Source organism: Phyllobates terribilis, unplaced genomic scaffold, assembly GCF_046119375.1.
Source record: "Phyllobates terribilis strain yellow unplaced genomic scaffold, ASM4611937v1 Scaffold_1__5_contigs__length_1240528914, whole genome shotgun sequence".
NCBI lineage: Eukaryota > Metazoa > Chordata > Amphibia > Anura > Dendrobatidae > Phyllobates > Phyllobates terribilis.
Window position 1 is genome coordinate 801,437,536 of NW_027362761.1, and position 21,007 is coordinate 801,458,542.

At 47.9% G+C, this 21,007-nt stretch overlaps 1 protein-coding gene across 1 annotated transcript; it reads left to right on the top strand.

Moving 5' to 3' along the window:
* Positions 1 to 14,710: 14,710 nt before the first annotated feature.
* SOWAHB (sosondowah ankyrin repeat domain family member B) lies at positions 14,711 to 20,027 on the top strand. Its single transcript, XM_073637098.1, has one exon. The coding sequence runs from the start codon at positions 14,870 to 14,872 to the stop codon at positions 17,528 to 17,530; it is 2,661 nt and encodes an 886-aa protein (XP_073493199.1). The 5' UTR covers positions 14,711 to 14,869; the 3' UTR covers positions 17,531 to 20,027.
* The last annotated feature ends 980 nt before the right edge of the window (positions 20,028 to 21,007 follow it).

The following is a 21,007-nucleotide window of genomic DNA, read 5'->3' on the forward strand; positions in this document are numbered from 1 at the left end:
GGGTGAGCGCAGAAATTGGGGCCGTCCGGGAAGAGAAGTGTGGTATGAAGAGGCGGTAGTAGTTGGCGAAGCCCAGGAATCGCTGAATGGCCTTCAACCCCTCCGGTCGGGGCCATTTCTCGATGGCAGACAGTTTCTCAGGATCCATTTGTAGGCCGGTCTGAGAGATAATGTAGCCCAGAAACGGAAGCGAGGTCTGCTCAAAGAGGCACTTCTCAAATTTAGCGTAGAGATGGTTCTGCCTTAGCCTGAGCAGGACCTGACGAACGTCCCTCCGGTGAGTCTGGAGATCCGGAGAGAAGACCAAGATGTCGTCCAGGTACACCACTACGCAGGAGTAGAGAAGGTCCCGGAAGATGTCATTGACCAACTCTTGAAAGACGGCAGGAGCGTTACAGAGACCAAAGGGCATTACCAGGTATTCATAGTGGCCGTCCCGGGTGTTGAATGCCGTCTTCCATTCATCCCCCTGACGAATACGAACCAGGTTGTACGCCCCACGAAGGTCCAGTTTGGTGAAGATCCTAGCCCCCCTCAGGCGATCAAATAATTCTGGAATGAGCGGAAGGGGGTACTTATTCTTCACCGTGATCAGGTTTAGGCCTCTATAGTCTATACAGGGACGGAGAGAGCCGTCCTTCTTTTTGACGAAAAAGAAGCCTGCTCCCGCCGGGGAGGTAGATTTCCGGATGAATCCTCTGGCCAGATTCTCCTCAATATATTCGGACATTGACCGGGTCTCAGCAGCGGATAAAGGATAGATACGCCCACGGGGAGGAGTAGTACCGGGTAGCAGATCGATGGGACAGTCGTATGGTCTATGTGGTGGTAATGTCTCTGCCTCCTTTTTATTAAAGACATCTGCATAAGACCAATAAGGAATCGGAAGTCCAGGTAGATTAGCTGGGGTAGGAGAGGGACGGACGGGATGGACGGGAACCAGGCAGGTTTTATGACAGTCTTGTCCCCAGCGAAGGACCTCTCCGGTTTGCCAGTCTAGCACGGGTGCATGTCTCTGGAGCCAGGGCAGACCTAGCAAGAGGGCGTGAGAGAGTCCAGGCAGAACATGAAAGGAGATACTTTCAGAATGCAGCATTCCCACCTGCAGGGTAATGGATTCGGTGATGAGTTGAATGGGGCGAGGTAAGAGGCCCCCATCCACGGCAGCGACAGACAAGGGTACAGCCAGAGGTTTGGTAGGGATGTGGTATTTCTCAACCAGGGACTGTGAAATAAGGTTCCCGGCTGCTCCAGAGTCAAGTTGGGCTAGTTCGAAATAACGGTTCTCCCCGTAGATGATCGAAACTGACAACAGCAGGGATGGAGAGGATTTATTCTTGTCTAGGTGGACCTCTCTGAGCGAACCTAGACACAGGCGTTTCCCGACCTCTCCGGGCAGGCACGGATCCGGTGCTCCTTACTGCCACAGTAGAAGCAGCTCCCCTCGGCACGGCGTGAGTCCTGACGGGTTTTGACCATCTTGGTCTGGTCGACCTGCATAGGCTCAGGAGAGTGTACCTGGGGAGAGATGGAGGGAAAGACGGGTTTCTGGAAAGTAGGAGCTAAACGTGGAATCCTTCTCTCACGGGTGACCTCTTTGGCACGCTCCTGGAACCGTAGGTCAATCCGGGTGGCAAGGGTTATTAGATCATCGAGAGAGGTAGGAATGTCCCGACCAGCAAGTTCATCTTTAATACGACCGGACAGACCCTCCCAGAAGACGGATACCAGAGCGTCGTTATCCCAGGCCAGCTCCGAGGCAAGGGTGCGGAACCGTATGGCATATTGGCCCACGGTGAGACCCTCCTGACGGAGGCGTAGCAGAGAGGATGCGGATGAGGTCTTCCGTCCGGGTTCGTCGAAGACTTTCCGGAAAGCCGAGAGAAAAGCAGGCAAGTTGGACACCAGGGGGTCTCCTCTCTCCCATAGAGGATTTAGCCAGGCCAGGGCCTCCCCGGTGAGATGGGACATGATAAAGGCAATTTTGGCCCGGTCGGAATTAAACTGATGGGACAAAAGTTCAAAGTGCAGGGTGCACTGATTTATGAAGCCCCGAGCCTGGACGGGGTCGCCTCCGAAGCGAGGAGGTGCAGAAAGCCGGGGTCCGGGGTAGGATACCATAGTATTAGTGGGCAGCGGAGCTGCCGGATTGCAAGATATGGCACTGGCGGAGGTTGTTGGTGGATCAGACAGGGTGTTCAGGCGAGTATTAACATTCCGCAGATGACCCAGGATGGCCTCCTGTTGGGACTTCTGACGGGACAGTTCAAGACAGAGGTCCGAGAGCGAGGGAGCTTGGGTGCCACCGGGTTCCATGGCCCGAGCAAACTGTAACGGGTCCGGGAGGCGGAACCTCTGAGCTATTATACAAGGGGGCGGCCCTTGTAAGGGAGCGGGTGGCAGTCTCTGGGTGAACGGACAGGGAGTTACGGCAAGTGATCAGGGCAGTCTCTGGGTAAGGGGTAGGTACGACCTGTGATGGCAGAGCCTCCGGGTAGGCTAGCAGGCAGATGGTAGATGTGTGCTCCCAGGTGAGCAAGCGAGAGTCTCTGGAATAGCAGGTGGTCACGGCACGTGACGGCGGAACCTCCGGGCTGGCAGGCAGGTAGGTAACGGAGAAGCGCTCCCAGGTGAGCGGGCAAGAGTCTCTGGAATAGCTGGTGGTCACCGCACGTGACAACGGGACCTCCGGGCTGGCAAGTAGGCAGGTAACGGAGATGCGCTCCCAGGTGAGCGGGCAAGAGTCTCTGAGATAGCTGGTGGTCACAGCACGTGACAACGGAGCCTCCGGGCTGGCAAGCAGGCAGATAACGGAGAAGCGCTCCCAGGTGAGCGGGCAAGCTGGTCCATAGACAGACTGACCGGAGTAGTAAGGCAGACCGTCGGACCTCAGGCAAGCAGGCAGGTAGCTGATATGCGCTCCCAGGTGAGCGGGCAGGCTGGTCCTTTAGACAGACTGACAGGAGTAGTAAGGCAGACCGTCGGACCTCAGACTGGCAGACAGGTAACAAGTATTCAGGCAGGAATCAGGCAGGTAACTAGCAGGAAACTGGCAGGAAACTGGCAGGTAACTGGCAGGTAACTGGCAACGGGACCTGAGGGCTGAAGCACAGGTGAGACACAGGTGCAAACAACATTGCTCGGGCACCTCCATCTTGGAGGAGGTGCCTTATATATGATGAAGTCCTCCGGCCATTGGCCGGGGACTCCTTAGGACGACGCGCGCGGTCCCTTTAAGAGGAGGGGAGCGCGCGCGCGCCCTAAGCACAGGGGCCGGGAAGGAGCGCGCGCTGAGAGCAGAGCGGGAGGAGGACGCCGGGACGGAGCGCGCGCTGACAGCAGAGCGGGGAGAGGACGCCGGGCACGGAGCAGAGCGGTGAGGGGAGCAGCGTCCCTGCCTAGCAGAGGGCAGGGACGCCAGCGCTACAATGCCTAGCCACACGGCACAGAGTTTATAACTTTTGAAATTAATGATCCTAAACAAGACTTAGTACATGAGACGAGTAAAGTGCCCCGGGCGGGAGTTCCAGAGCGGCAGCATAAAAGGAGATAAGTACCTGCCATATTGCACCCTTAAAGGACAGAAGATGTGGAACCATGGGACAAATGCATGACTCTTGCTAAGCAGGACTGTAGTGTCAAGCTGGGTTGTGGTGAAGAAGTGATAAAAAGTGGAAACAGAGAACAAGTAGAATGAGTAGAGGAGGAAATGTAAAGGTAGAGAACAATAGAGAAAAGAAGGAAGGAAACTGTGTGGAAAATGCTTCTAGTTGTAAAGGAAACATTCGTAAGACTGTGTACACACTATCTATTGTACTGTATATATTCCCTACCAAGTTCCCATTAAGTAAAAAGTTTATTTTCAAATGGTGGTTTCCCTCATTGAACTGTCCAACACCTGGTGCTGGCAAACCAGCAACATTGGTTACATGCGGCCTGCATGATTGTAGAGCCCTCACAGCACAAGTCTACACATCCAGCCAGGACCACGACCTTCATGTAACGTGCTGGACTGCAACAAACGAGTACCTCACCCACGGCTAACCCCAGTGCCACATTACAGTGCCAGTGCTCAGGGCCGGCGTCAGCACCCGGCGCACCCGGGCAAATGCCGGGGCCCTGAGCAGGCAGAGGGGCCCACTGGCAGTCGCGCACCCCGCTGGGCTATGCGCGGAGGAGAGCGGTGTCAGCGCCCGCCCTTCTCCGCCGCTTGCTCAGGGCCCCGGCAGCCGGATACTTACCTCTCCCCGTGCCTCCGCAGATCCGCTGTCTTCCTGCTCTGCGCTTCCTGTGACGTCTCAGGTCAGAGGGCGCGGTGACGTCTTTCCACCACGCGCTCCCCTGAGCCGTCGCAGGGAGCGCAGAGCGGGACTACGCTGGCAACGCTGGAGTCCGGACCCGAGCAGCAGGTGAGAAGGAGGGAGGTGAGTATTTGACTTTTTTTTTTTTAATGTATGGAGGCATGGGGGTGGGGGTGACATCCTGCATGGGGCATAATATGGGGGGGTGACATCTTGCATGGGGCATTATAAAGAGAGGGGGCGGTGACATCCTGCATGGGGCATTATAAAGAGAGGGGGGGTGACATCCTGCATGGGGCATTATAAAGAGAGGGGGGGTGACATCCTGCATGGGGCATTATAGAGAGAGGGGGGGTGACATCCTGCATGGGGCATTATAGAGAGAGGGGGTGACATCCTGCATGGGGCCTTATAAAGAGAGGGGGGGTGACATCCTGCATGGGGCATTATAAAGAGAGGGGGGGTGACATCCTGCATGGGGCATTATAGAGAGAGGGGGTGACATCCTGCATGAAGCCTTATAAAGAGGGGGGTACATCCTGCATGAGGCATTATAAAGAGAGGGGGTGACATCCTGCATGGGGCATTATAAAGAGAGAGGGTGACATCCTGCATGGGGCATTATAAAGAGGGGGGGTGACATCCTGCATGGGGCATTATAAAGAGGATGGGTGACAGCCTGCATGGGGCATTATAAGGTGGGGAACAGCCTGCATGGGGCATTATAAGGGGGGGGCAGTCTGTATAGTGCATTATGTGGGGGGAACAGCCTGCATGGAGCATTATAAGGGGGGGGACAGCCTGTATGGGGCATTATGTGGGGGGTAACAGCCTGCATGCAGCATTATATGGGGGCCAGTATCCTGTATGGAGCGTTATAAGGGGACCAGTATCCTGTATGGAGCGTTATATGGGGGCCAGTATCCTGTATGGAGCTTTATAAGGGGACCAGTATCCTGTATGGAGCATTATATGGGGGCCAGTATCCTGTATGGAGCTTTATAAGGGGACCAGTATCCTGTATGGAGCATTATATGGGGGCCAGTATCCTGTATGGAGTTTTATAAGGGGACCAGTATCCTGTATGGAGCGTTATATGGGGGCCAGTATTCCGTATGGAGCCATATATGGGGGCCAGTATTCCGTATGGGGCCTTATATGGGGGCCAGTATTCCGTATGGGGCCTTATATGGGGGCCAGTATTCCGTATGGGGCCTTATATGGGGGCCAGTATCCTGTATGGAGCATTATATGGGGGCCAGTATCCTGTTAGGAGTTTTATAAGGGGACCAGTATCCTGTATGGAGCGTTATATGGGGACCAGTATTCCGTATGGAGCCTTATATGGGGGCCAGTATTCCATATGGGGCCTTATATGGGGGCCAGTATTCCGTATGGAGCCTTATATGGGGGCCAGTATTCCGTATGGAGCGTTATATGGGGGCCAGTATTCCATATGGAGCCTTATATGGGGGCCAGTATTCCGTATGGGGCCTTATATGGGGGCCAGTATTCCGTATGGGGCCTTATATGGGGGCCAGTATTCCGTATGGGGCCTTATATGGGGGCCAGTATTCCGTATGGGGCCTTATATGGGGGCCAGTATTCTGTGTGGAGCGATTCGCCGGTTTCTGAGCTATTGTGGAATTTACAATAGATATCGCTCATGTAATGTAAGAAGTGAAATCTTTGCATTGTACTATATATAGATTTCTCTGCGGTATCTGTGCATCATGAATCGTGGTATGTATTAAAGGGGCCCACTGAGACTCTTTCGCCCGGGGCCCAGAAAAACCTGGAGCCGGCCCTGCCAGTGCTGACCAAGGTGTTGAAGGCACAGTGATGCTCTGGGTAAAATTCTGCTGGGAAACCATGGGTCCTGGCATTCATGTGGATGTTACTTTGACATGCTGGACAAGAGGATCTATATAATATTAAGAAGGTGATATTAAACAAAACCAAACAATCTTGCTGTATAAGTAGACAAATCTGCCTTTCAGGAGCTTTGGGAAAGCTGGGTAAAAACTAACATGCTTTAGACCAAACTGAGCATGTATTATAAACTCCCAGCTATCCTCATACTTTATGTATATATCCTAAATCTGATGTTATGATCTGCAACAATGTCACGGGTGTGTTGCCACGAAGATCGTCACGAGTACACAGCCTGACTTCTCGCAGCTGACTTGTTGGTGCTTTGTGTTTTCTCGGCAGTGTAGGAGTTAATTCTCTCTCTCTCTGGGCTAGCTGAGGTCCAGCCTCGCCCAGCTGCAATCAATGCTTCTTTAGTGAGACTCCTTTATATTCCTGCAGGTCTGTTTGGGAGGTGTCGGTGAAAGCTTTTCATTCAGACTTACAGAGCGGATCGTGGTGTTTGGAGTTGCTGAGATAAGTGTATTTGGAAGTGTGTTTTCCCTTTCCTCGCTTTATCATTTATCTCCTTTCCCGTTGGTGTTCCCTCTGTTGTAGTTGTTTAGAAGTTGTATGCAAGGTGGTTTTGGTTTTTCCCTTGTACTGTCTCGTTCGTCTAAATACTGTGTGTGGGCATATTATTTCTGGTTCCCTATTGTTGTGATCGGGGTCCTTCTCAGGACTAGATTACTGAGGTGCAGGGATCTTCAGGAGGTAGGGGTTACGCTGGCGGCCTGGACCTCTGTACCTTTAACAGTACCTCCAGGATGAGGGATTAGTCAGGGCCCCAGCTTAGGGTCAGCTTAGGCCCCCTACCTCCAGTATTCTGTGACAGTGTGACAAACAAGTACTGAGGAAAGAAAGGGGAAAGCTATCCCTACAGTAAGACTAAGCTGAATCCCTACGATGTAGCGGGCTGTCTGTTCCTTGCGAACAACCCGCCTTAGTCCTCGGGTAGTCTGAACGAAGACCTATAGCATAAAGTGGAGGAGTCCCTAAAAAACTAAGGACTGGAACAAAAATGGGACACTTCCTAAACAGAGAAGTTGTTACAGAACACAAAAAGATAAACTGACAAAAAGGTACTAGAGGTCCCAGAAGGACCAAGCGAACTGACAGAGAAAGGCACAGAAGCACCTGGCTAGCAAAACAGTCAAACAACACTGAAGTCCAGCACAGCCAAAAGGGCGGAGCTGGAATATAAAGGCAGATGGTCACGTGACCGCAAAACACAAGATGGAAAAAACAAACAGGAGGGTTCTAACAGTACCCCCTCTTTTATGAGGATTCTCCGGATCCTCCAGGCCCAGGCCTATTCGGAAACCTCTTGTGGAAAGCTCTAACAAGCCTAGGAGCAGAGACATCATCCACCCTTACCCAGGAGTTATCTTTGGGACCAAAACCCTCCAGGAGACGAGATACTGTAATCTCCCTCTATGCCATCTAGAATTCAAGATACGAGAAATTTCATATTCGCCGTCTTCCACCACAGGAGGAACTGTGACAGTGGCATCCCTATCTGATGCATCAGCTTTTTTCAACAAGGAAACATGAAACACAGGATTAATCTTCCAGGAAGTAGGGACATCCAACCTAACCGCAGACGGGTTAATAACCTGAAGCACTTTAAATGGACCCACAAACTTGGGACCCAGTTTTTTAGAGGGAATCCTCAACCGCAAGTTCCTTGAGGACAACCAAACCATGTCACCCACAGTAAACAAAACCTCCTTACATTTCCTGTCAACATACTTCTTGGACTTCTTGTTAGTGTCTTGAAGGTTGCAACGTACATTAGTCCAAACTCTCTCCAAATCACCGGAAAAATTCTCCTCCTACAGCACCGCCGACCCCAACTTGGATAACGAACCAAAAGACCGATGTCTCCCAGTACAACAAAAAAAAAGGAGAACACCCAGCAGAGGAGGATGTATGTTAAGAGCAAATTCTGTGAGAGGCAGAAACTCAGACCACCCCTCTTGATTGTCCGCCACAAAACAATGCAAAAACTGTTCTACATCCTGGTTCTTTCTTTCAGTCTGTCCATTAGACTCAGGATGATACCCAGACGAAAATGACAAATGGACTCCCAACCTGTCACAAAAAGCACGCCAAAAGAGAGCCACAAACTGAGGTCCTCTATCAGAAACAATATCCGTGGAAACGCCATGAAGCTTGCCAATCTCCTTAACAAACGCCTTAGCGAGAGTCTTGGCGCAGGGCAACTTAATGAATGGAACCAAGTGACACATCTTACTAAAACGGTCCACGACCACCCAGATGACAGTAAAACCCTCAGACACAGGCAGATCAGTAATAAAATCCATTGTGAGATGCGTCCAAGGCGCACTAGGAACCTCCAGAGGGCAAAGCAACCCCGCAGCAGGAGTATGTGAAGCCTTTGACCTAGCACACACAGTACATTGACGTACCCACTTGATGACTTCTTTCTGCCATCCAGGCCACCAAAAACTGTCGGCTCAAATTGTTAGCGGACACCATGTTGCGTTTGGAGAGCCCCTGTGTGCCCAAACTTTGGAGCTCTCCCACAAGTGACCCCATTTTGGAAACTAGACCCCCCAAGGCACCTATCTAGATGCATAGTGAGCACTTGGAACCCCCAGGTGCTTCACAAATTGATTCGTAAAAATGAAAAAAAAAAACACTTTTTCATTTTTATGAATCAATTTGTGAAGCACCTGGGGGTTCCAAGTGCTCACTATGCATCCAGATATGTGCCTTGGGGGGTCTAGTTTCCAAAATGGGGTCACTTGTGGGGGAGCTCCAATGTTTGGGCACGCAGGGGCTCTCCAAACGCAACATCGCGTCCGCTAACAATTTAAGCCGATTTTCCATTCAATTTGTTAGCGGACACCATGTCGCGTTTGGAGAGCCCGTGATGTGCCTAAACAGTGGAGCTCCCCCACAAGTGACCCCATTTTGGAAACTATACCCCTCAAGGATTTTATTAAGGTGTATAGTAAACATTTTGAACCCAGAGGTACGACACAGAATTTGTTTACATTAGGTCATCATATTGAATAAGTTGTCATTAGTCTTGAGCGCAAGCGCTCGCTACTTAAGTTTGCATCGGGTACTCAGGTATGCACCATGTACAGCGTGTGCTCGAGTGACATGCTCGAGTCCCTGCTCCGCATGTTTCACGGTAATAAGACACCCAAAAAAAAACATGCGGGGATCGCTCGTGCATGGCAGGCAATCCCCGTAAAGTTTTTTTGGCCGCGAAGCATATGGGGCAGAGACTCGAGCATGTCACTCAAATACCCACGATACTCAATGCATACCAGAGCACCCGATGCAAACTCAAGTAGCGAGCACTTGCGCTCAACACTAGTCGCCATATCGTCATCTTTTTTTCTTACTTTTGAAAAAAATCCCAACCCCATCAGAACCCTAACCCCAACCCTAACCCTAGCACAACCCTAACCGTAGCACAACCCTAACCCTAGCACAACCCTAACCCTAGCACAACCCTAACCCTAGCACAACCCTAACCCCAAACCCAGCCCTAACCCTAGCCCAATCCTAACCCAAGAGTTTATTTTTGACGCCGTTCCTTGTGCGGTATAAGTGATTAGACGACTTTATTCTTCGGGTCGGTGTGATTACAGCAATACCAGAATCATATGGGGTTTTTATGACTGACAGCTGTCACACACTAAAAGACGCATTTTTTGTAAAATCTAGTTTTTGCATCGCCATATTTTGAGAGCTATAATTTTTCCATATTTTGGCAGACAGTCATGTGACGGCTTGTTTTTTGCGGGATGAGTTGACGTTTTTATTGGTGCCATTTTCAGGCACGTGACATTTTTTGATCGCTTTCTATTCGGATTTTTGGGAGGCAGAATAAACAAAAACCAACAATTCAGGAATTTTTTTTTTTTTTGTTTTTTTTGTTTTTTTTAATTCTGTTCCGCGTGTGGTAAAATTGATAAGGTAGCTTTATTCTTCGGGTCAGTACATTTACAGCGGTACCACATTTATATCGTTTTTCTATGTTTTGCACTTTTACATAATAAAATCAATTTTATAGAAAAAAATATTTTTTAGCATAGCTTTATTCTGAGAGCTATAACTATTTTATTTTTCAGCTGATGGAGCTGTATGGCGGCTTGTTTTTTGCGGGACGAGATGATGTTTTCAGCGGTACCATTTTTATTTATATTTGTCTTTTTGATCGCGTGTTATTCCATTTTTTGTTTATCGGTATGGTGATAAAGCATTGTTTTTTGCTTCGTTTTTTTTTTTACCGTGTTCACTGAAGGGGTTAACTAGTGGGACAGTTTTATAGGTCAGGTTGTTCCGGACGCGGTGATACCAAATATGTGTACTTTTATTGTTTTTTTTTATAATAATATTTATTGATGGGTGCATTATATTTTTATTTTTGGTGGATTATTTTTTTTATTTTTTTTTTTATATATATATATATATATTTTTTTTTTTCCACTTTCTGAAAGTTTATATACTTTATTACTTTGTCTCACTCTGGGACTTTCACTTTTTTTTTCTTTGATCGCCTGCATGGCACAGGAATGCAGCACCATCCCTGTGCTATGCAGGCTGTCAGCGCTGGACAGGGAGAAGATTGTTTGGAGATGCACTGCGCATGTCCAAACAATCTTCCTGCTGTCTGGTGACCCGGATGTTGTCATGACGACATCGGGTCGTCATGGCAACACCCGGGAAGCCTTTGCAGACAGCGCTGGAAGCCAGAAGAGGAGGTGAATATCTGCGATCACCTCCCCTTGCCCCCGCAATGCTGCGATCAACTTCGATCGCAGCATCGCGGGGGTTAATGTGCTGGGAGCGGTGCAGGACCGCTCCCTGCACATAGTATTGGGTGTCAGCTGTGACAATCAGCTGACACCCGGCGGCGATCGCGCCGCACAGCCTGTGTGCGCGCGCGACTGCCATAACGTACTAATACGGGTCTGGCTCTTAAGTCACAGGGCACAGACGCGTATTAGTACGTCAGATGTTATTAAGGGGTTAATAAGGTTCTGAAAAAATGCAGGTGCATTGGTAAGACCAAAAGGCATCACCAGACTCTCAAAATGGCCTACAAGAGTGTTAAAAGCAGTTTTCCATTCATCACCCTCCTTAACTCGTAACAAATTGTATGCCCCCCGGAGATCAATCTTAGAGAACCACTTGGCCCCCACTAACTGGTTAAACAAGTCAGGAATTAACGACAATGGGTAGGAATTGCGTACGGTAATCTTATTAATTTCACGAAAATCCAGACATGGACGTAAACCCCCGTCCTTTTTTTTTAACAAAGAAAAATCCAACTGCCACAGGCGACTTAGAAGGTCTAATGTGACCAGCAGCCAGGCTAGTCTGTATGTACTCCTCCAAGGCCTTTCTTTCAGGGATAGTCAGATTAAACAAGCGACTCTTGGGAAGAGTAGCTCCCAGAACAAACTCAATGGCGCAATTGTAATCCCAATGAAGAGGTAAAACTTGTGACTCCTCCTCCGAAAAAACACTACAAAAATCTTGAATAGGTACAGGTAATTCCTCTTTTTCCACAGCCGCAATGCGACCATTACAACATTTATCATAGCACTTCAGACTCCAAGACTTTATGATATTAGTAGACCAGTCCAGCAAAGGATTGTGCAGTTTTAACCAAGGCAATCCTAGAACGACTGGAGAGGGTAAATTATTTAATATAACCAAGTCCAAAATTTCTTGGTGAAGTACATTGATAGTGAGGGGAAATGCAGCAACTTTGTGAGTAATACATTTCAAGGGAGTGTTATCAATAGCAATCACAGAAATAGGTGATGACAAAGGTTTGGATTCCAATTTAAGTTTTTCCAAAAACCCTTTATCAATCACATTAAGTGTTGAACCACAATCCACAAATACCTTAAATTCAATCAAATGTTCCTGCAAAGTAGTACTCCCTGAAAGAAATACTCCTGCAGAGCGTAAACAAGCTATACGGGCCTGCTTGACCTTTTTTTTTCTTTACTTAAACGAAGTTCACAATACTTAATCAAATGGTCAGCTTTACCACAATAAAGACACAATCTCTCTGCGAACCCCCGGTTTCTTTCCTGAGAGGGAAGAGACTTCGCCCCAACCTCCATCGGTTCTCCGCCATCTGATCAGATTTTCTGGGGACTAGGATCTGGCATTACAGGAGTCTTTACCTCATTCTGCCTAGATCTCAGCCTCCTATCCACAGGAACAGCTAACTGCATGGCATCCTGCAGAGTCTCAGGTGCGGGGAATGCAATTAGCAAATCCTTAACCCTTTCACTCAGACCAGCAAGAAATAGACATTTCAGAGCAGGATCATCCCATTTGACTTCTGAAGCCCACCTTCTAAAGTGTGTGCAATAAATCTCAACATCACCTGACCCCTGATTCAGACGCCTGAGTTCTGCTTCAACAGATGAGATTCGATCAGGATCATCATATAATAGACCCATAGCAGAAAAAAAATTCTTCTACAGACCTTAAGCATGGATCATTAGGTTGGAGAGAAAAGGCCCGCCTCTGTGGTTCATTGCGCAAAAGTGACATAATAAAACCAATGCACTGTGATTCATTCCCAGAGGACCTTGGTCTCAAATGAAAATATAACAAACAAGCATTTTTAAAGGAAAAAAAATCTTGCTGTTTACCATAAAAAACATCAGGCAGTCCTCCCTTGGGTTCCACAAAATGCGCTCCAGAACAGCTACTCACGTGTTGCTGTAGCTCGGCCACCTCCAGAGACAATCCCTGCAAGTGTTGAGACAAAACTTGGACAGAAGTCATACTGATTCCCGAATCTCTTTCCTTTAGTTTTTTTGGGCTGGACTTACTGTTATGATCTGCAACAAGTACTAAGGAAAGAAAGGGGAAAGCTATCCCTACAATAAGACTAAGCTGAATCCCTACGATGTAGCGGGCTACCTGTTCCTTGTGAACCGACCCGCCTTAGTCCTCGGCTAGTCTGAACGAAGACCTATAGCATAAAGGGGAGGGGTCCCTAAAAGAATTAAGGACTGGAATAAAAATGGGACACCTCCTAAACAGAGAAGTTGTTACAGAACACAAAAAGATAAACTGACAAAAAGGTACTAGAGGTCCCAGAAGGACCAAGCGAACTGACAGAGAAAGGCACAGAAGTACCTGGCTAGCAAAACAGTCAAAGAACACTGAAGTCCAGCACAGCCAAAAGGGCGGAGCTGGAATATAAAGGCAGATGGTCATGTGACCGCAAGACACCAGATGGAAAAAACAGACAGGAGGGTTCTAACATCTGACTATTGAGTATTGTTCGTATATTAAACCAGTAAAATTTGCTTTCTAGGAGCCTACAAAAGCTGGGCAAGAAATTCTCAGTAAAGCTGTAATGAACATACCTGCCAAGTTTTGCAGTGATTATCCTCAATACTGTGGCATAGCTCGGCAAGTCTATTCACAGGGTCCTTGGAAAGCTGAGTAATGGATCATGTAAAATAGAGACTGCAAAATGCCAAATATACCTGGATAAATTCAACTTCCTCCTCTCAAAATGTGCCATAGACTGGGAGATTTGCATTTTGGGATCATGAGAAACAATGTGGAGCTGTAATAGAGGCTAGATAGATTTGGGTTTTAGGAAAGCTGGCTAATTTTCTGCACCCAGCCAAAGGACAGAATCAGAGATGGTAGCTTCTAACTACCTATACTTTATACGTGACCAGATGGCTGAAAATATTCCTGGAGGTTCCCAGTACTGGACATATGTTGGAAAACAGTAGTGATCATGGAGGCTGGATATATGTGGGACACAGTAGTGATCATGGAGGCTGGATATATGTGGGACACAGTAGTGATCATGGAGACTGGATATATGTGGGACACAGTAGTGATCATGGAGGCTGGATATGTGGGACACAGTAGTGATCATGGAGACTGGATATATGTGGGACACAGTAGTGATCATGGAGGCTGGATATATGGGGGACACAGTAGTGATCATGGAGACTGGATATATGTGGGACACAGTAGTGATCATGGAGGCTGGATATATGGGGGACACAGTAGTGATCATGGAGGCTGGATATATGGGGGACACAGTAGTGATCATGGAGGCTGGATATATGGGGGACACAGTAGTGATCATGGAGGCTGGATATATGGGGGACACAGTAGTGATCATGGAGGCTGGATATACAGTATATGGGACATATTAGTGATCATGGAGGCATGACAGGGTTTTCTGCACTTCCTAGGGATAATCCCATTTGAAATGGCTGAAAACAGTGAACAGCACCTTGCTTGCACTCTGATGATAAGCTATTGTGTTGGTGCCAGGCTGACAGGTGGCGCAGCCTTTTGTGTCTGGCACCCTGCTGGCAGCACAGGAAGCAGCAGGGCAGGCGCTGGGTGCACCTTGCTGTACCTTGCACTGAGGGTCCCTCCCTCACATTCCTGCCGCCGCTCCTCCCTCACACGCCTCCATGTCAGCAGCTTCAGTATAATGGGAGGGAATTGATGGCGAGGGCTGGAGGTGGGCGTCTGGGAGTGCAGTGCCCTTCAGCTGTAAGAGGAGAGGAGTGGACGAGCAGGTGAAGCTGTCTGAGGCGAAGGTGTGGAGCAGAGGCTATGAGGCACATCGCAGGGCTGACTGAGGGGACAGCAGTATGGCCAAGGAGCTGAGCCAGGAAGAGGTGCTGGATTTCCTGTGCCAGGCTGGAGGGAAGGTGGCCAATGCCTCGCTGCTGGCACACTTCAAGCGCTTCCTGAGGGACCCGCAGGCGCCGGCAGAGCAGCTCCACAAGCGCCGGGAGAGGTTCAAGCGCTATGTGAACTCCGTGGCTGTGGTGAAGCCGGAGGGAGCTGTCAAATACGTGGTGCTCAGGAGCCGCTATCGCGATCTGCTGGGAGAGGACTTGTCGCGACCACCGGCTCCTCTAAAGCCTGAGCATCAGGAGGAGGATGAGGTGCCCGCTGTGCCGCACGGAGCTCAGGTACGTGATGGCAGTGCATGCGGCCACCAAGGTAAATCTGCACAAGTTCCTCACCAGCAGGGCGCTGTCCTTATCTCAGATGTGGAGGGAAACACTTGGGAGGCAGCCTCTTATAAGGAAGTTTCTTCTCATCATGAACGATCTCAGTGGACTTCACCAGCTCCTACCCAAGAGTCTACATCCTCCTGCCCCACCTCATTACCAGCCAGCAACACCCCGTCCCCCCAAAATAATGGGCATTCACTGCACAGGAGCCCATCCATGGAGTATAAAACCAGTCCACCAGTCCTCAGAGCTTCAGCCCACCACCCACAACCTGCTAATACTTGCCTGTCCATCTCCAAGACCTCATCACCAGCTAGCAATACGTCCTCACCCAAAAATAATGGGACTTTTTTGCACAGAAGCCCATCCATGGAGTATAAGTCCAGTCCACCAGTCACCAGAGCTTCACCACACCACCCACAAACTGTTAATACATACTTGACCTCCTCATCAGCCAGCAAGGACTCCTCACCTTCCAACAAGAGTAATTCTTCTTCAAACCATCCATACCACAACCAGTCCTCCCAGCCTGGAAGCCTTGACATTCCTGAGATTCCGTCTCAGGTTCCTGGTGGACATGTTAAAGCCTCACCTGTTGGACAAAGGAAAACCAAATCTACTAATCCTGCTTTTGTCAACGCTACTAGCAGGGATCAGGATAGACAAAGACATGGATGCTATGCCTGTACTGAGCCAAAGTCATCAAATTTCCACTTAAATGGTACTTTTCCTCCAGGGGAGCACGAAGACTATAAGGACCCTGTGCAAGATGACCAGCAAATGCTTACTTTATATAATGAGTTGCCACCTTCGCCTCCTTCTTCCAGGTACATAGATTCACCACACCCTTCCCCCTCCCTGCTGTCCCCACATGGATCAAGCATTACTCCTCCAGATGTTCATCTGGAAGATCAGTCAGCGAGTCGCAGCCCCTCTCCCCCGCTACCCCTCTATGATATACATGAAATGTGGATGTCTAAAATGCCAGTCTTTAAAAGCATCAGATGCCAGCTTTCCTTGCAGGATATGGAGGACTTTGTAGATCAAGAGAGCTGTGGAAGTGAAGGGAGTGACAGTGGGGAAGGAGCTGACTGTGACACAGAGCACAATATTGATGAAGACCCTTCCAGTGACTCAAATAATGACAGATATGTACAGTACATTGAACAGAAATGTGAGACCACTAGGAGATGTCCTCCTGGTAGAAGGTTCCTCAGCATCAATGAGCAATATGATAAATTAAAAAGTGGTGCCCCCATTAATGTGAAGGACACTTTGACTGAATGTGGAGTACAATCTGCGGAGCCTATGCTAACAGACACCATGTACAGTAAATCTCCATACACAACCAAATCTTTTCTCACCGATCAAGCTCCTATCTTGTTTGCACTGGCAGGGAACCCACCAAGGCATAAGATGAGTGCTCGTATGCGAGAAGTAATGTCATCCTCCGATGATGAACTCATTGAAAGGGATTATAAAAAGAGGCGGCGTCCATCCAGAACTAAAAGACCACCTAACATTGTGTTGGCTGCTCCACAGCCAGATGTAGACTTGCTGCTAACAGTGAAGCCTGTGAGCTCCAACCATTTTATTACATATGATATCCAAGACCAAAAATCTCTCCATGCACAATATGAACCCGAAGTGAATACGGATTTTGTTTTTAAAAAGACTTTTGGTTATAAATCTTCCACCGTTTTTCCCTTGGATTCAATGGAACATCACTGGATTATAAAGTTGGCAATGGGGTCTTGGCTTCATGTGTATGGCTTGTTCATGGAGGACCCAAGCTTAGCATTGCGGAAAGATTTCATCTCTGGCTTCACCGCTTTTCACTGGTTTGCCAAACATGGTGCGGCTGACATGTTCCACAAGTTTGTGGCTGGTGCCAAAAAGGCCGGGATTCATCTGGATGCTAACGTCAAATCCAATGGGGGATATACTCCTTTACACATAGCCGCTATCCATGGGCATCATAAAGTAGCGGCCATATTAGTAGAAAAACTCAATGTAGACGTGAGGATGAGGGACAATAGTGGTAAAAGGGCCTGGCAGTACCTGAGCTGCAACACTTCTGGAGAAGTATGGCAGCTTTTAGGAGCACCGAAGGGGAAAACCATTTTTGCATCTCGTGCCTTAAATATCATTAGCAGTACAAGCACACAAAACAAATCCAGCCAGATAAACAGAAAAACTTCCTTAGCTGCTTTTATGAAGCCGCAGCATCAGAAATGGAAAGCAAGCAATCAACCTGTTGTGAGGGAAAGAGAAATCTACAGTGACTAAGTCAGAAAAACCCCTGAGTTAAACTTTTCCTCCATGTTTGTTTGAGCTGAGGGTGTAAGTCTGCGCTCCTACCGGTGGGCCTGATGTCTACCTAGAGTGGGAGAATGCATCTAGTAGACTGTGCCATGTATGCTGTAGATCAGTGAAAGAACAAAATGTTTCTAGATTAATAGGGTTGTCTTTTTTTGTGGGAGTCTGGATCTCAGTGTAATCTTAAAGGGATTGTCCAGGAATTAAAAAAAAAATGTATTCAAATAAAACTAAGGCCACGGCCCCACTATCAGTATTTAGTCTTTTTTTTTTCTCAGGAGTGGGAGCCAAACCCAGGTGAGGAACAATCAGAGGAAAGGTATAATAGAAACAAGTCACCAATTCTGCATTTATCACCCACTCCTGGTTTTGGCTCCCACTCCTGAGAAAAAATGCTGACTGAATAATGATAGTGGGGCCGTGTCCTATAGCTCACCTGTCAAATGCCCTGTTGTTTCAGTGATCCTCGCTGGTTTCTGTACTTTTGCTGCAGCAGTCCTATGCCATACAGCTGTGTGATCACAGCAGACAATTACCGACCCCAGTGGGGATGCTTATATGTACAGCACAAGACTGCTGCGTCCAGTGATTGGCTGCAGTGGTTACGTGGATGTACAGCTTGTGATCACTGCAGCAAAGTAAACACAGACCGGATCACAGGCAATGGAGCTTTTTATTTTATAGTATGCCTGCTGCTAGAGAAAAAAAAAAGAAATCTTGGACAACCCCTTTAAAGGGGCCTTTGATGGTATTTCTAACCTGTGGTTCTCCAGTGACTGTAAAACTACAAATCCCAGAGGGTAAGAGTCCTTGCAGCTGTAGGTTCTCAATAGACCAAAAGCCACAGATCACTGTCATAGATATTAGGGGGCTGATTCATCAAAGTGTTTACGCCAGATTTCTGGAGTAAAACACATTGAAAAGTCGCTAAATTTTGTGACTTTTGTTCTTTTCACACCCCATTCCAGCTAGCTTCACCAAAGTGGATGGAGTATGGGTGGGTTGGGGGGTGGCGGAGCATACTATATTCATCAACAGTTACACTGTGGTGTAACGTACATCAGAAATGTACTCCAGTAGCATCTCTGGCAAGACGCACTCCACTGAGAAGTACGCCTCTTAAGGAATTAGGTGCATCTTACTCCTGCCGCCCATCATTAAGGCTGGTGTGAGCCATGCTGATCTTAATGAATTGGGCCATAATGTTTAGATTCACATGTAGCATCTATCATGGATATTAAGGACCCAGTTCATCAAAACTGAAGTGTTATACCTTATATCTTGATGAAGGGTGCACTGAAGTAAGATGTGCCAAATTCATTAAAGTGAATCTGTCAGCAGGATTTTGCTATGAAATCTGAGAGCGGCATGATGTAGGGGCTGCGACCCTGATTCCAGGGATATGTCACTTACTAGTCTGTGTGCTCCTGTTTCAATAAATTAGTGTTTTATCTATCAGCAGGAGATTATCACTACAGGACTGTGTCTCGAGCTTCCTAGTCAACTTGTGCCTATACACAGTGTACACAGATAGCTGCCAATCAGTGGTGTGGGCGGGGTTATACAGAGCTCAGCATTTAGAGAACTGCTAGATCTGCATGAGAGAAAACAGAGATTGTATCAAAATAACAGCAAGCAGCCCAGCACGTGACACGTCGCTGGAATCAGGGTCTCAGCCCCTACATCATGCTGCTCTCAGATTATATAACACAAACCTGCTGCCGGATTCCCTTTAAGAGGTGTGTGCTTCTTACGGAATTTGGTACATAGTTCAGCTGCCGGCATAAGAAATGTACAACATTCAGTGACCGGACCACATTTCTGCATTAATTTACACCACTTTTGTGGTGCAAATTACAATGAATTTGTCAGTTGTTTGGCCAAGGCCCCTTCCATATAAGCTCCACACACTTTTCAAAAAGGTAGCAGAGCTGGCCGGGACTCGTGTAATTTTACAAAAATGAAGCCACAGTTGTCATTTTTACAAGTTATGCAAAAAGTTTGTGATATTTGAAACAGGAGAACTCCAGAATTATGGTGCAAATGGAGGGATCTGCGCCTAAATGTACAGCAGATCCTTAGTAATCGGACAACTAAGGGACGTCTGTGGCCACTTAAAGGATATTCTTAACAAATGTTTCATGTATCTGTGTGTGTAGAGAACAGGTCCATTTTTTAACAGAACTTGAAGGGGTTGAATAGCATGAAAAAATGTTTATTCTTTCCCAAAACAATGCTACAACTGTCCACAAGTTGTGTGTGGCATGACTTCATTCATGCTATGATACTAAACACAACCCATAGCCAGGTGTGGCGCTGTTTCTGGGAGAAAGCAGCCATGTGTTTTTTGGTTATTTTTCCCCCTTCTATAGCATGTGGCCAGGTCTACACGACATGTCGCGCAACAGCAATCTGCAAACAACTTGTGCAGCTGAAAACATCTGCACAACTTGCTGCCTTGCAACTATTTTAAAGCTGTGATTTTGTGCTAAAAATGGCCAAATCGCAGATACGTCGCAGTCGCATGTGACTTGCATTGAAGTCTTTAGCAAGCGAGTTGTGTGCGACTCGTGGCAGAAAATCCAACACATTTGGAAACTGTTGCGACTCTTTGTTGCAGGTGGTAATGCGACATCATAGGAAATGGTTAGAGATGCGATGACACAATGTGTCACTACGCTTTCAGTGCTGTGCCATACATGTAGCCCTAGCCTTCTTATGATACACATTTGTAATATATGTGTAATAATTTTCCATCTTAGGCTATGTGCCCACGTTGCGGACCTGAAGCATATTTTTTACGCTTCTCCCTGGCGGGAAAATCGCATGCGGATATTACATGCGGTTTTCCCGCCAGGTAGAAGCGTTTGTGAGGCGTCTTTGCATGCATTTCCGCATGCGGGTTATCAAGCACTTCTCCAAGCATCACTTGGAAAAGTGCTTGACAACTTGTTCAGAATGGTAAAAAATAAAAAAATAAACTTTATACTCACCTTCTGATGCATTCTCTGCCCCGTCCGGAGGCTTGAGCGGCTCACGCTGTTGTGTGCAGGACCTGCGGTGACGTCATTGAGTCATGTGGTGGGTCACATGACTCAATGACGTGGCAGGTCCTTCAGACAACAGCGCGACGGAGGGAAAACATCAGAAGATAAGTATAAACTTTATTTTATTCTTTTTTTTACAGGTTCTTTGGTACCCAGGTCTGGAGGAGAGTCTCCTCTCCTCCAGACTTGGGTACCATCCGCACATTGATTCCGCAGCGCTTCCGCAAAATTAATGAACATGCTGCGGATTTTTGACTGCAGCATATACGCTGCGGAAAAATCCGCAGCATGGGCATTGACATTGCGGAATGCCATTGGGGACCATGGGGTGCGGATCTACATGCGTTTTTCAAGCGTTTACGCTGCGGAAATTCCGCAGCATATACGCTTGAAAAACGCT

Excerpts from the sequence above, each read along its gene's own strand:
- SOWAHB (XM_073637098.1), top strand. The coding sequence starts at position 14,870 with ATGGCCAAGGAGCTGAGCCAGGAAGAGGTGCTGGATTTCCTGTGCCAG.